General features: G+C 46.8%; 1 protein-coding gene across 9 annotated transcripts in view; it reads left to right on the plus strand.

Annotated features, from left to right (window-relative positions):
• klhl5 (kelch-like family member 5) overlaps positions 1-16,719 on the plus strand; it is a 99,362-nt gene that overhangs the window by 62,936 nt on the left and 19,707 nt on the right. For 8 of the 9 annotated variants that reach the window (XR_007897660.1, XM_051701931.1, XM_051701935.1 and 5 more), the window contains one exon: positions 5,493-5,705. The exons of the other annotated variant lie outside the window; for it this stretch is intronic. Coding sequence is in view for 7 of the 8 variants with exons in the window: in XM_051701931.1 (XP_051557891.1) it covers positions 5,493-5,705 (213 nt within the window). In the remaining variant the exon portion in view is untranslated. The remainder of the gene's footprint in view (positions 1-5,492; positions 5,706-16,719) is intronic. 9 annotated transcript variants of the gene reach the window in all.

Consider the following 16,719-nt stretch of genomic DNA (forward strand, 5'->3'; position numbering starts at 1 on the left):
ACCGGTCCTTCTACCTACAGGTCTGAGGCTGCGTCGGTTAGCACTGGGGGCGATTTGGGGACATCAATGGGACCACCTCCGCTGGGTATCCCCCCACAGACCTCCCATTCCCCAGCACGCTCTCTTGCCCCGATCGGGCTCTCGCACGAGACCGGCGGCTCGTCTCAGCGTGAGTTCGATTTCTCGTTCGGAGCTCCGTAAGACAATGAGTTAACGAGCGCATCATCAGAGAGCGGGCTCGTCCAGTCTGACGCAGAGGCTTTGGCTCGGCTTCCTCCTTCGGGAATGGTCGCCCAGCCTCACGCCGACACGGAAATGACAGACGTGCTTTCCCAGGCGGCCGCAAGCATTGGGCTAGAGTGGAACCCTCCACTCTCCCCTGAACCCTCACGGCTTGACGATCGGTTCCTGGGCACGGCCGTTCCTTTCTTCCCGGAAGTGCATGAGGAGCTGACAAGATCGTGGGAGGCACCATTTACTGCCCGGTCCCGGTCTTTCAGCTCCCCCGCTCTCGCTACCCTCGATGGCGGAGTGGCCAGCGGTATTCGGTGATCCCCAGGTGGACAAGGTGCTCGCGGTGCGCTTGTGTCCGCAGAGCGCCACCACCTGGCATGGGTGCCCAAGACTCCCATCTAGGGCCTGTAGGTTTACATCGTTCCTGATGGCTGGAGCCTACGGTGCCGCTGGACAAGCCGCCTCCGCCCTGCACGCCATGGCTCTCCTGCAAGTACACCAAGCCAAGGCGCTAAAAGAACCGCACAAAGGTAGTTCTGACCCGGGGTTGATGCAGGAACTGCGCTCGGCGACCGCCATCGCTCTCTGGGCAACGGAGGTCACGGTGCGGCCTCTCGGGCAGGCAGTGTCCACCCTGGTGGTCCAGGAGCGCCACCTTTGGCTCAACTTAGTCGAGATGGGAGAAGCGGACAAGGCACAGTTCCTTGACGCCCCCATTTCCCAGGTTGGCCTGTTTGGCAACGCCGTCGAAGACTTTGCCCAGCAGTTCTCGGCGGTGAAGAAGCAGACGGAGGTTTTACAACATATCCTGCCCCGGCGCGGCTTAAGACCCCGCACCCTGTCTGCTCGTCACCAAGGGTGTCCTCCTGCAGCAACAACACCGGCTCTGCCACAGCCCACCCCTGTGGCCCGGCTCTGGCGTGGAGACTTCCGCAGGAAGCAGATGCCACCCTTCTTGCGGCCGGCCACTAAGAACCCGAGGAAGGCTTCGAAGCAACCCCAAAACGGGTGACCCAGGGGCGAGGAGATCCACTTCACTGGGGCTGGTCGACAGACCACTCCATCCCCCGGTGGAGAGCCGGGAGGAGAATCTTTTGTCGCCGCATGTCCAGGAGGCTGCGACACCCAAAAGCCTGACAAAAGAATGGTTCCCTTGTCTCCTGGGTCACATATCCGGTGCGCAAGGCCGTCATCACGACCACTGTCCACTGTCCCATTTTGGCAGGTATGGCACTCCAGCGGCGGACCCCCTGCCCCTATGTGCCCAGCTGTGGCACAAACACGCCCACACGGGATTGGTTCCAGTGGACTACGGGGACGAGATTCCTCCTCCCCCCTGCTCGACCAATCTTATGGTGGGCAGCAGGAGCCAGGTAAATGCTTCGATGTCCCTGGACTCAGCACAGCCTGGACCGTCCGACTCAGCTACGCGATTCAGTTCGCCAGGTGCCCGCCCATGTTCGGCGGCGTCCGCTTCACCTCGAGAATGCCGCTATCTTGCAGGCGGAGATCGCTACCTATCTGCGCAAGGGCGCGATAGAGCCTGTCCCTCCAGCCGAGATGAAGAAAAGGTTCTACAGACCTTACTTCATCGTACCAAAGAAAGTTGGTGGGTTGCGACCAATCCTGGACCTGCGAGTACTGAACCGGGCTTTCCCGTTCAAGATGCTGATTAAAAAAAATGCATAGCGAGTGTCCGACATCTAGATTGGTTCGCGGCGGTAGACCTGAAGGACGCGTACTTTCATGTCTTGGTCTTACCTCGACACAGACCCTTCCTGTGGTTTGCCTTCTTAGGCCAGGCGTACCAGTACAAGGTCCTCCCCTTCAGCCTGTCCGCATCCTCAACTATCTCGACGATTGGCTAATCCTAGCTCACTCTCGAGAGTCACACACAGGGACCTCGTGCACCGGCACCTCAGCCGACTGGGGCTTCGGGTCAACTGAGAAAAGAGCAAGCTCTCCCTGGTTCAGAGCATCTCTTTTCTCGGTCTGGAGTTGGACTCAGTCTTGATGACAGTGCGCCTCATAAACGAGCGTGCACAGTCGGTGCTGAACTGTCTGAAGGCGTCCTGGGCCATATGGCATCCTCAGCAGTGGCCACACCGCTCGGGTTAATGCATATGAGACCGCTTCAGCACTGGTTCAGACTCGAGTCCCAAGATGGGCATGGCGCTGCGGGACACATCTGTCGCCGGCTCTTCAGCCCGTGGACCAACCTTGCATTTTTATGGGCAGGGGTTCCCCTAGAGCAGGTCTCCAGGCATGTCGTGGTTACAACAGATGCCTCCAAGACGGGCTGGGGCGCCGTATGCAATGGGCACAAGCCGCCGGCTCTTGGACTGGCCCGCGGCTGCGTTGGCACATCAACTGCCTAGAGTTGTTGGCAGTACTGCTCGCCTTGTGGAGGTTTCGGCCGTTGATCCAGGGCAAGCACGTTTTGGTCTGGATGGACAACACAGTGATGGTAGCTTACATCAACCACCAAGGCAGTCTACGCTCCCATTGCATGTCACAACTCGCCCACCGTCTCCTCTGGAGTCAGCAGCGCCTCAAGTCGCTACGAGCCACTCACATTCCAGGAGACCTCAACACCGCAGTGGATGCACTGTCACGTCAGGTTACCCTCAGAGGAGAGTGGAGACTCCACCCTCAGGTGGTCCAGCTGATTTGGAGTCAATTCAGTCGAGCACAGGTAGACCTGTTTGCTTCCCGGGAATCCTCCCACTGCCCGCTCTGATACGCCCTGACCGAGGCACCCCTCGATATAGATGCACTGGCACACAGCTGGCCCCCTGGACTAAGCAAATACACGTTTCCCCCAGTGAGCCTACTGGCACAGACCCTGTGCAAGGTTAGGGAGGATGGGGAGCAGGTCATCCTAGTAACACCCTACTGGCCCGCCCAGACATGGTTCTTGGATCTCACACTCCTTGCGACAGCATCCCCTGCGAATTCCCCTGAGGAAGGACCTTCTTTCTCAGGGATGGGGCACCATCTGGCACCCGCGACCAGACCTCTGGAATCTCCACGTCTGGCCCTTGGATGGGACATGGAGGACTTAAGTGGCTTACAGCCCGCAGTGGTAGACACGATCACTCAGGCTAGGGCTCCCTCTACGAGGCGCCTGTATGCCTTGAAGTGGCGTCTGTTCGCTAAGTGGTGTTCTTCCCGACCGGAAGACCCCCAGAGATTCGCAGTCAGATCGATGCTTTTCTTCCTGCAGGAGAGGTTTCAGGGGCGGCTGTCACCCTCAACCTTGAAGGTGTATGTAGCCGCTATTTCGACTCATTACGATACAGTAGATGGTAAGTACTTGGGGAAGCACGACTTGATCATCAGGTTCCTGAGAGGCTCTAGGAGGTTGAACCCCTCTAGACCGCACCTTGTTCCCCCGCGGGACCTCTCTGTAGTCCTTCAGGGTCTACGGGGAGCTCCCTTTGAGCTCTTGGAGTCAGCTGAGCTTAAGGCGCTCTCTTTCAAGACTGCCCTCCTGACTGCGCTCACTTCCATCAAGAGGATAGGGGAACTGCAGGCATTCTCTGTCAGCGAATCATGCCTGGAGTTCGGTCCGGGTTACTCTCACGTGATCCTGAGACCCCGATCGGGCTATGTGCCCAAGGTTCCGTCGACCCATTTTAGGGATCAGGTGGTGAACCTGCAAGCACTGCCCCAGGAGGAGGCAGACCCAACCTTGGCGCTACAGTGTCCGGTGCGAGCTTTACGCATCTATTTGGATCGCAAGCAGAGCTTTAGAAGCTCAGAGCAGCTCTTTGTCTGCTTTGGTGGACAGCGGAAAGGAAGCGCTGTCTCCAAACAGAGGATCGCCCACTGGGTGACGCCATCGCTATGGCATATCAAGCTCAGGACATGTCACCCCCTGTGGGGTTACGAGCCCACTCTACCAGGAGTGTGGCGGCCTCCTGGGCCCTGGCCAGTGGCGCCTCTTTGAGCAGCAGGCTGGGCAACACCCAACACCTTTGCAAGGTTCTACAATCTCCGGGTTGAGTCGGTTTCATCCCGTGTAGTGGCAGGCAGAAGCAGGTAAGTTCCGGGACAGCTGGCCGGGTGTACCACTTGCACATAGTGCCTTTCCCCTCCCTTGTGGGGAAGACATGCGCTCTTGACTCCCAGTAGTGTTCACAGACTGTGATCCCTGGATGACTTCCTCCTTAGCCCTGTGGCAGTCGAGTTTGCGGAGAAACTCGCTGCCGGCTCAGTAAGTGCGCTGGTAAGGCTCTGTACTGAGGTAGGTGCTCCGCATGCGGTGGTTCCCCATAGGTAACCCCATGTGTTATATCGTCCATAAAATTGTTTTCCTCTTGGTAAACTATGTCTTCCTTGAGCAGAGGGCACTCTGCTCCGGTCGCCATGCTTGTAGAAACTCCTCCCCCCTTGGGTAGGACCTACCATGTGACTCTCCACATGACATACTTCCGACAAGACTCGCTAAGACCATGTGATGTATTCCCCCCTTTTTAGGCGGGGTGTGGTCTCCGCGGTGTCTTCCCCTTGGGAGTGACACCCCCCGACGTAGACACTTAGCGTTGGGGGAGGCTACGTGATGGCCTGGTGCTCTGGCTACGAGGCACACAGCAGTCTGCCCGTCACACACCGCCACTTCACATAACACTGTTCAGATAGTTGTGGCATTTTGTATAGGGACCCCTAGTGTCACTACATCGACACAACGGAGAGTGATTGACAGATAGAGAATGTCATGGTTACTTTCGTAACCATTACTTTCGATGGAGGGAACGAGACATTGTGTCCCTCTAGCCACAATGCTGAACTACCCGCTGAATTGGCCGGGACCTGGTCTCGGCTCCTCAGCACAAAACCTGAATGAGTGGTTGCATACCAGCTCCTTTTATACCCGTATGTCTGGGGGAGTGGCATGCAAATTCCACTCACCAATTCTCATTGGCCTTTTTTCAAAAAAGCAGAGGTGTTTGGGGCTCCCAAGAGTGACCCCAAGTGTCACTACATCGACACATCCTCTCGTTCCCTCCGTCTGGGAACGGAGGTTACGAAAGTAACCACGACATTCACTTCCATTGTAAGAGCCTAACTATAATCCAGATTTACTTTTATTTATTTATTTATTTATTTTTTTATTTTTTTATAAAATGAGTAAGGAGCAAGTTGAAATTAATTTGTATGGTAATCAACATTATGCCACAAATATTGTCGATTGAGCTTCATTTGTATTAAACCCGGAATATTCCTTTAAACTTCAAACCTCTCTCTCTCTCTAGGAGCACTTTATGGAGGTCATGAGGCATCAGGAGTTTTTGCTCTTGCCTGCATGTGAGGTGGAGAAGCTGTTAGCTTCTGATGACATGAATGTGCCAGAAGAGGAAACTGTGGTAACGGCCCTCCTCAGCTGGGTCCAGCATGATGCGCCCACCCGTCAATCACAGTTGCCTGCTCTCCTCTCTCACATCCGCCTACCCCTGCTTAAACCACAGGTCAGTCAACCATCCATCCACCCACCCATCCATTAGTCAGCCAGCCATTCAGTCTTCTGCTGTGCTGTTACTTGATATGTCTACCCATAAATCAACATCAGAAATTCATTCATCTGCATTAATCCTGGTATCAGCTAATCAGTTAATTCAGTAGTCAGTAAGGCTAGTAATTCAGGAATTCAGTCACAGTGATTCATGGTCTAGTGCTTCATGGTTGAAGTTCTGCAGTAGAATGCTGAACAGCTTTTCAGCTTTTGCAGCCATCTTAATAAAATCCCCAGGAAGCTATTTTTATGTCATGCTAGTACAGCTTTTGTGTAATTGAATGGGGAAAGTCAGACATCTTCAAAACTACTGCCAAGCTTATGTTTCAAAAACCTATGTCAAATCACCAATAAAAACTAACAATAATGCTACAGTGTAATAAATAGTCAAAAAGGCTATAAAACTGTATTTTCTAGGGTGGTCCATGGGCTTATGACAGAATGGGACATTTATACAGTTGTCATGTTCAGAGTTGTGATTTCTCTTGGACAGTATTGACAATCTAATGAGAATCACTATTCAGATTAATGGGAATTACAAAAAAGTTAAAAAGTAATGAGAGTTTGAGGAGAAATGTGCTTGATTGTCATGAAAGTAATGTCACAATGCAAAAAATCTTAATAGTCCAAAATAGGCTTCATTTTTGGAAAATTTTATATTTTATTTTAATCTTTTGAATTGTGGGTGAAATGTGACCTGGGAATGTTTCGGACTTTATAATGACACAGGGGCATCATTTATAAAACATTCGTACGATCAGATTTGATCCTAAAATTCTGTTGATTTGATCCTATGTCAAAAGTGAGGAACAAATCGGGATTTATAAAGGCCGAAACTGACGTTTTGCATATGTCAAATGACAAGCATGCCTACAAATGTTTTTTGTGTTTATGATCTGGTGTGCCAGTGCGCTCTGACTTTTTTTTTTTTTTTTTGTAGACTGAATATATTACAAATGAGTGTGCAAGTTTACATAAAGAATATTCTGATATGAGTCAGAATGTGGTCTTATTTACATTAGTGTGCCTAATGTAAATGTTTTATTTTGGATATCCTCTGTAAAATAATATTTATTTAGCCCTATCTGCATGTTTCCATATGAAATTAATTTTGAGACCTACGAGATAACAGACAGGTGAAATATACGGTATGTAATATATGTCAGACATATTCTTGGAGCGAGGAGGAGGAGAGATATAGTTAAACAAATCAATATACCATCTCATTTTAATTTTTTTAATTTGTTTTTATCAATTCATCATTCAGCCTTTTGTCTGATGTTGTTGGGGACATAAATAAAAACATATAATTTGATGAAAATGCAGGATAATCAGTGGCAAGAGTGAGCAGAAGAGAACAGCGGGAAAAGAATGCATGTAGTTTATACAGAACACGACTGCCATCTAGATTATGTGTATTTTATTATATGTAAACAAGCATGTAAACCTCTTTTTGGAACTGGTTTAGCAAGAATATGGACATTGATTGAAGAATGGATTTATTATTGAAAATGAAAATGAATAACTGATGATGAGTTGTTGAATTGGCTGCATTATATGGGCTGACACTGGTAGCTGCACTCACTTTTTTAGAAAACCTTAAACCTTGCCAACCACACAAGAACATTCTGTATGAATGAATGAATGAACGAACGATAACTTGTGCATGCAATTTTATTGTATTCTGTCTCACCATATAAGGATATTTGTGCACGTGCTGTAGGTGGAGTCCTTGTGCTCGTTCAGATGCGCATGTTTTAAAGATGAATTGCGATTTATAAAGTGTGATGCATTTAGGAATGTTTTTCATGCGTACGGACGTTTTATAAATAGTTCGTAGGAACATTTAGGAAATTGTTTACATTTCAAAAACGTTCACATTTAAGATCATTTTACAAACGTCTTTATAAATGAGGACCCTGGTTTGTGTGTGTGTGTGTGAAGGTCAGTGTTGTTCTGCTAGGCTATAAGGATGTGTACTTTATGATGGGATGCGTTTGGAGCCTGGAGAGTGTGATAAGGATGTTGTTGTGTCTCCCTCTTTCCCTTATCACTTCCTGTCTCACTTTTTCTCACACACACACAAACACATGCACACACACACTCCACTTAAAGTTTTTGTTGGCTTCTACAACTGCATAAAAACCTCTCCTCTGACCCCGTTCATCTGTTCTATACATGCATATGTCTCTGCATATTAAGCTGGCATAGGAGGCAGTATTTTAACATTGAAAAAAGGACAGACTTCACCTTTAAATACTGCAGTGCAATGCTCTCAGTCTGACACAAGGCATGATATTCACATGGATGTGCAGTTTAATTAAGCCTTTTTCCCTCAGAGCTTTCTTTTCTCTTTGCTCTTTTTTTCTCTTCATTTCAATGCATGATGAATTCCACTGAACTCCATCCCCTCTGTTTTTCTCTCTCTACCATTCTATCTCTCTTTTTACCCCTTTTTCTATAATGAAGAAAGAGAACTATTTTAATAATTCCAGACGAACATTTTCTCACTCGTGACTGGCCAGCTGAGTTTGTTCCGTTCCATCTAAATGTAAATCACAGGTTGTTCCATGCTTTCCAGTAGGGAAAAAAAGACTCTTTCTAAGCCACGGTCACACTGTCTCAACTCCGGCACATTAATTTCTCCCCAGCACATTTCCTCAGTATTCACATTCAGTTGAGATGATCGATCTTGGCCAGTAACAGATGCACTTCTTCACTCTATGTGACATGGACACTTTTATGAGAGAGGTGGAAATGATTAGCTTTTGTTTTTAGCATAAAGAAGAGAAAAAGAAAGGGAAGAGTGTAGATAAGGAGGTATGGGGTGATGGATGAACACTGTGTGGGAGGTGAAAGGAGAGACAGAGGAGGTGGAGGTGCTGTTTTAAGAGGGGATTATTGGAGCTCTAACTAGAAAACACTTTTCCCAGCACGGTGATGGATGCGATTATGGATTTAATGAGATGGTACTGTATGCTGGTGCACACACACAGATTCATACCTCCAGCAGCACTGTATAAAATAAATACTTAATGGAAATGCTTTGTTTTAATACAGAATATGTTGTGTGGGTGTCTGCATGTATGGACGTGCTTGTTTTTTCAGATTTACTGAGATTATGCAGAGTTTTCCTGCCTGATTACATTCACTTGAGGCAGACCTAAATGTGTTTACATTAATGTCTCACCAAGAAGTGCTTTTTGGTCATTTGTTTGATCATTCAGTTTAGTACTAACTTGATAGAAAAGTACTGATACTGTTGACACATGTGGATGTGTGCTATCGTACAGGGCATCTCTATGGGGCTATAGCACTGCATCAAAATTCATTACACTGTTATTGCCATGAATATCCACACACCCTCTAATTAAGAAGCTCTCCATTTACCAGCCAGCCAATAGAGGAGATAAACAGGGCAGATGAGAGTGTGAGTGTGATTTGTTTATTTTTTATTTTATTTTTTATTTTTTTTTTTATTTTAATTTATTTACCCTTAATTTAACCAGGAAGGTCCCATTGAGATACGAGATCTCTTCTTCCAGGGAGTCCTGGTCAAGATGGCTGCACCAACAATTTCACATAAAAAAGCATAATTACACATTTTAAACAACAAATAGTACATAAAAATAATAAAAAAGTAATACAAGCCATACCATTCAAAGATTATGAAAAACAGCAACATGATTCCTTCAGTGCAGATTTTAAAAGACTTTTAAAAATATTTAAAAGATAAATGATTCTAGAGTAACGGTAACTTACAGATCATTCCATACCCATGGGGCGAAGACTCGTTAACACAGCTACAAAAGGTGTCATTTGGAAAGGATTACAAGAGAAAGAGAGACAAAAAAGGAAGGAGAATAAAGAATGTCCCTGTGATGTTTATGTATAAGGTAGTAATGATTTGGTTTTTATAGAACTTGTAGCAGGAAATTGGGTTGTGTGTGCATGTGGCTGTTTTAGCTTCTTTAAAAGCATGTTTGCTCTGGAGTTGTAACCCACATAAGAGTCTGCATTCTATTTAGACGCCCAGAGGGACACAAACAATGTCTCCCAATGGGATTCCCTGCTTTAAAATGGGAATGGAGGTAGGACCTTTTGTCAGATGTTTCATCTCAAGCTTGTTTCTTCTCTTCATCCTCTTCTGAGCAGCTGTAAAGCTGGGAAGGAATCTGTACTGTCAGGTTATCAAAGTGAAGTGTTTCTTTAAGTATAATAGGTGAATGGTTTGGTTTGGGACCCACTGTATTGTGCATCTCTTTGTGAATATAAATCTTAAAGAAAAAAAAATGGACTTATGTTATAGGAAATTTATTCTCTGGCTGTTGTGTGCCAGAACTAGGTTATATTTCAATTTGGTTTTGAGGCAAATTGGAGAGTTATCGAGGAATTTACAGCTCATTGCTAACTTGCAGTACCTTAAAAAAGTATTTGCCCTTTTTGTCATTTGCCATGATCTTCTGGGAAGTACCTTGGATTTAGAGGTCGACCAATACTGGATTTTGCCAGAACCGATAACCAAGTTGGTGGAAAAGGCCGATAACTGATTAAAAAGTCTTTCCTTACTATGATGTGTACAGACATAGAGGCTACAAGTGAAGGCTCCAAAATGAATAAAATCCCAGATACAGTTTATTGTTCAACCAAAATGCTGGTTTTAGCAAGAAAAAAAAATAAAGAAAAAAATTGAAGATTTGGTTCATAACGTGGGACTTTTAACTATAAACACACCCAGAACACACAAGAGACTCTTATTTTAAAATGATGGAGACTTGACTTTTTACAATGCTCTATAATTAAGTATTCACCAAATTAAGCTTTTTATAGCCTATATATATCACCCCACAGAAGGGTTTATATATTTACTATATATATATATATATATATATATATATATATATATATATATATATATATATATATATATATATATATATATATATACAGGTGCATCTCAATAAATTAGAATGTCGTGGAAAAGTTCATTTATTTCAGTAATTCAACTCAAATTGTGAAACTCGTGTATTAAATAAATTCAATGCACACAGACTGAAGTAGTTTAAGTCTTTGGTTCTTTTAATTGTGACGATTTTGGCTCACATTTAACAAAAACCCACCAATTCACTATCTCAAAAAATTAGAATACATCATAAGACCAATTTAAAAAAAACATTTTTAGTGAATTGTTGGCCTTCTGGAAAGTATGTTCATTTACTGTATATGTACTCAATACTTGACTTTGTTATCCTGAAGCCATTTTGCCACAACTTTGGAGGTATGCTTGGGGTCATTTTCCATTTGGAAGACCCTTTTGCGACCAAACTTTAACTTCCTGGCTGATGTCTTGATATGTTGCTTCAATATATCCACATAATTTTCCTTCCTCGTGATGCCATCTATTTTGTGAAGTGCACCAGTCCCTCCTGCAGCAAAGCACCCCCACAACATGATGCTGCCACCCCAATGCTTCACGGTTGGAATGGTGTTCTACGGTTTGCAACCTCACCCTTTTTCCTCCAAACATAACATTGGTCATTATGGCCAAACAGTTAAAATTTAGTTTCATCAGACCAGAGGACATTTCTCCAAAAAGATCTTTGTTCCCATGTGCACTTGCAAACTGTAGTCTGGCTTTTTATGGTGGTTTTGGAGCAGTGGCTTCTTCCTTGATAAGCAGCCTTTCAGGTTATGTCAATATAGGACACATTTTACTGTGGATATAGATACTTGTCTGCCTGTTTCCTCCAGCATCTTCACAAGGTCCTTTGCTGTTGTTCTGGGATTGATTTGCTCTTTTCGCACAAAACTACATTAATCTCTAGGAGACAAAATGCGTCTCCTTCCTGAGCGGTATGATGGCTGCATGGTCCTATGGTGTTTATACTTTAGTACTATTGTTTGTACAGATGAACGTGGTACCTTCAGGTGTTTGTAAATTGCTCCCAAGGATGAACCAGACTTGTGGAGGTCCACAAATGTTTTTCTGAGGTCTTGGCTGATTTCTTTTGATTTTCCCATGATGTCAAGCAAAGAGGCACTGAGTTTGAAGGTAGGCCATAAAATACACCTCCAATTCAGTACACCTGCTATCAGAAGCTTAATTAGGCTTGACATAATTTTTTGGAATTTTCCTAGCTGCTTAAAGGCACAGTTAACTTAGTGTTTGTAAATGTATGACCCACTGGAATTGTGATATAGTCAATTAAAAGTGAAACATTCTGTCTGTTAAAAATTGTTGGAAATATTACTCATGTCATGCACAAAGTAGATGTCCTAAATGACTTGCCAAAACTATAGTTTGCTAATATGAAATCTGTGGAGTGGTTAAAAAACTAGTTCCCTATCTGTCACTCACTCGACGTTGTGTCAATGTAGTGACACTAGGGGTCACTCTTGGGAGCCCGAGACACCTCTGGTCTTTGATAAAAGGCCAGTGAAAATTGGCAAGTGGTATTTGCATACCACTCCCCCGGACATACGGGTATAAAAGGAGCTGGTATGCAACCACTCATTCAGATTTTCTCTTCGGAGCCGAACGGTCGATGTTTACTGACCTGACTGTTCATTCACCTCTGCTGGATCTAACGGCGCATTTCAGCGGCTTCTCCCTCCTCTGCACTGGTGCACTGAAGAGAATGCCCCTGGGCGCTTCGGCAGAAAAAAGAGAGTATATTTTTCTAAAAGAGTATATTTCTCTAAAAGAGCGGCACACACGGAACTTCTTTTTAAAGATGCATCTTTTTAAAGATGCCTTTCCGTTTGTGTGTTATTCCTGGTTGCGGTCGTTTCCTCTCAACTTCGGACGGTCACGATCACTGTCTTTCGTGTCTGGGTGTGACCCACGCGGAGGCAGCGTTCGTGGATGGATCATGTACTCATTGCGAGAACATGACCATGGCAACGTTGCGGTCGTGGCTTCGAAGCGTCCCTGAGACGGGCAACCCAGCGACGACGAAACCCACCTTGGAGCTGGTAAACAGACCACTCAAATCCCCCAGTGGAGGGCTGGGAGGAGAATCTTTTGTTGCTGTTTCATTTAATTTCGCCGCATGCCTAAATGACTGCGGTACCCAACAGTTCAGCAAAAGAGCGGTTTCCTCATTCCCTGGGTCACATAACTGGTGCGCACGGCTGTCTTCACGACCACCGTTCACCTTTTCATCCTTGCAGGGTTAGCGATCCAGCGGCGGTCTCCCCGCCCCTTCGTGCCCAGCTGTGGCACAAATCCGCCCCCGATGTGACAGTTTGCCAGTTCGCGATTTCAGTTTGCCAGGCGTCCGCCCAGGTTCAGTGGCATCCACTTCACCTCGGTGAAGGATGAAAATGCTGCTACCTTGCGCAGAAATCGCTACCCTCTTACGGAAGGATGCAATAGAACCTGTCCCTCCGGCTGAGATGAAGAAGGGGTTTTACAGCCCCTACTTCATTGTACCGAAAAAAGGCGGTGGGTTGCAGCCAATCTTGGACCTGCGAGTACTAAACCAGGCTTTACACAGACTCCCGTTGAAAATGCTGACGCAAAAACGCATTCTGGCGAGTGTCCGGCATCAAGATTGGTTCGCGGCAGTAGACCTGAAGGACGCGTACTTCCATGTCTTGATTCTACCTCGACACAGACCCTTCCTGCGGTTTGCATTCGAGGGTCAGGCGTATCAGTACAAGGTCCTCCCTTTCGGTCTGTCCTTGTCCCCTCGTGTCTTCACGAAGGTCGCAGAGGCAGCTCTTGCCCCGTTAAGGGAGGTGGGCATTCGCATTCTTAACTATCTCGATGATTAGCTAATCTTAGCTCACTCTCGGGATATGTTGTGTGCACACAGGGACCTGGTGCTCTCGCACCTCAGCCGACTAGGGCTTCAGGTCAACTGGGAAAAGAGCAAGCTCCTCCCGGTTCAGAGCATCTCTTTTCTCGGTTTGGAGTTGGACTCATCACGAATGAGTGTGCACAGTTGGTGCTGACCTGTTTGAAGGTGTTCAAACAGAAAACAGCGGTTCCACTGAAACTCTTACAGAGGCTCCTGGGGCATCCTCAGCGGTGGCCACTCCGCTCGGGTTGATGCATATGAGACCGCTTCATCACTGGCTTCAGACTCGAGTCCCGAGATGGCGCCGCGGGACACATCGCGTGGTGATCATGCCGATCTGTCACCGCCTCTTTCTACGGGCAGGCGTTCCCCTAGAGCAGGTCTCTAGGTCGTGTTCATGACAGAGGCCTCCAAGATGGGCTGGGGCGCTGTTTGCAATGGGCAAGCAGCCGCCGGCTTATGGATGGGCCCATGGCTGCGTTGGCACATCAACTGCCTCGAGTTGCTGGCAATTCTGCTTGCCCTGCGGAGGTTCCGGCCATTGATCCAGGGCAAGCACGTGTTAGTTTCGGACAGACAACACGGCAACGGTAGCATATTTCAACCATCAAGGTGGTCTGCGCTCCCGTTGTATGTCACAACTCGCCCGCCACCTCCTCCTTTGGAGTCACGGTTGCTGCGAGCCACTCACATCCCGGGCGACCTCAACACTGCAGCAGATGCGCTGTCATGGCAGGTTACCCTCAGGGGAGAGTGGAGACTCCACCCTCAGGTGGTCCAGCTGATCTGGAGTCAATTCGGACCGGCACAGGTAGTTCGCCTCCCAAGAATCCTCCCACTGCCTGCTCTGGTACGCCATGACCGAGGCACCTCTCAGGATAGACGCGCTGGCACACAGCTGGCCCCCTGGACTGCGCAAATATGCGTTTCCCCCAGTGAGCCTACTTGCACAGATCCTGTGCAAGGTCAGGGAGGACGAGGAGCAGGTCATCCTGGTAGCACCCTACTGGCCCACCCAGACGTGGTTCTCGGACCTCATGCTCCTCGTGACATCCCCCCTGGCGAATTCCCCTGAGGAAGGACCTTCTTTCTCAGGGACGGGGCACCATCTGGCACCCGCGACCAGGCCTCTGGAATCTCCATGTCTTGCCCCTGGATGGGACGCGGAAGACCTAAGCGGTCTACCACCCGCGGTGGTAGACATGATCACTCAGGCTAGGGCCCCCTCTATGAGGCGCCTGTATGCCTTTAAGTGGCGTCTGTTCGCTAAGTGGTGTTCTTCCCGACAGGAAGACCCCCAGAGATGTGCATTTGGATTGGTGCTTTCCTTCCTGCAGGAGAGATTGGAAGGGAGGCTGTCCCCTTCCACCTTGAAGGTATATGTAGCCGCTATAGTGGCACACCATGACACAGTGGACGGTAAGTCCTTAGGGAAGCAGTCCTTTAAGAGGCCATGACTGGGCTAGCCCGTCTCTATCTTTTGGGTAGTCAACTTGTCCCAAAGGGCCGTTCGACACTCATAACAGTGTTGGGGGAGGTTATGTGTCAGCCTGGTGCGCTGGCTACGAGGCACACAGTGGTCTGCCCGTCACACACCGCCATTTCATGTAACACAGTTCAGCCTGTTGCGGCCTTTTTTTATAGGGACTCCTAGTGTCACTACATCGACACAACGTCGAGTGAGTGACAGATAGGGAACGTTCTGGTTACTTGCATATCTTCCGTTCCCTGTTGGAGGGAACGAGAATTTGTGTCCCTCCTGCCACAACGCTGAACTACCCGCTGAAATACCTGAATGAGTGATTGCATACCAGCTCCTTTTATACCCGTATGTCCAGGGGAGTGGTATGCAAATACCACTCGCCAATTTTCATTGGCCTTTTATCAAAGACCAGAGGTGTCTCTGGCTCCCAAGAGTGACCCCTAGTGTCACTACATCGACACAACGTCTCGTTCCCTCCATCAGGGAACGGAGGTTACGCAAGTAACCAGGACATTTTAATGACTTCAACCTAAGTGTATGTAAACTTCTGACTTCAACTGTATGTATACACAGATCAGCCATAACATTAAAACCACCTGCCTAATATTGTGTAGGTCCCCCTCATGCCGCCAAACCAGCACCATCCCGCATCTCAGAATAGCATTCTGAGATGCTATTCTTCTCACCACAATTATACAGAGTGGTTATCTGAGTTACCGTTGACTTTGTCAGTCTGGCAGATATAAAGTAAGAGACATGATGCAAAAGTTGACAGGGCATGCTTCCATATAGTCACATATTTCTTTGCATGCTGTCGCTTCAATTTATAACACTTCATTATCTAATAAAACTAACAGAATATGCATTGAATGAGGACAAAAATATGGATGAATATTGTTCATGATAAAAGATTTAGATACACATGATTGTTTTTGTTTCATCTCTAGAGGGCACTGCTTTACTGTAGAACCAAGCCGCTTTAACGGCAAAATTCTCCAGCGCTGGCCACAGAGGAACACAGTGGAATAAAAAATAGTTTTTCCTACTATCGGCATTGATTTTTGCTGCTAACCGATAGTTCCAAAAAGCAACTATCGGCACCGATTATTCAGTAAAACCCATATATCAGTCTACCTCTACCATGGAGTATCATGTAAATGCCATGGTATTTGAATGTAGTAATAATTTAGAATGTACCATGGTATTGTACCATGGTACCATTTCATACCATCACTGTACCATGGTACTGCCACAGTACTTTCTGTTATAAATAACACAAAAATTTAAGCAAAAATATGCTTTATTCAAGAACTTTAATTTCTCCAGTATTCCACCCCCAATTTACATAGTCCATTATTCTTTTCTGGTGTGTTTCTTTGAGCTTTGCAGATTTAGATCAATGTAAATTTGCTCTAACTGTACCTAATTAGATGGAGTGTATCTGGACTTCTGTCATACCACAGATTTGAAATTAGATTCAAGCCTGGGCTCTGGCTGAGCCATTACAAAAAATTAACCTTCATGTTTCAGATAATCCCTTCATAGATTTTGCTGTGTGCTTTGTTCCATTAAACTGCTGGAAAATTCATCTTCACCCTAAGCACAGATCTCTCATGACTGAAACAAGTTCTCCTCAGTGATTTGACTGTATTAGTCTCTTTCCATACTGCCCTTAGTGCAAA

This window comes from Myxocyprinus asiaticus, chromosome 7, assembly GCF_019703515.2.
Source record: "Myxocyprinus asiaticus isolate MX2 ecotype Aquarium Trade chromosome 7, UBuf_Myxa_2, whole genome shotgun sequence".
Classification (NCBI taxonomy): domain Eukaryota; kingdom Metazoa; phylum Chordata; class Actinopteri; order Cypriniformes; family Catostomidae; genus Myxocyprinus; species Myxocyprinus asiaticus.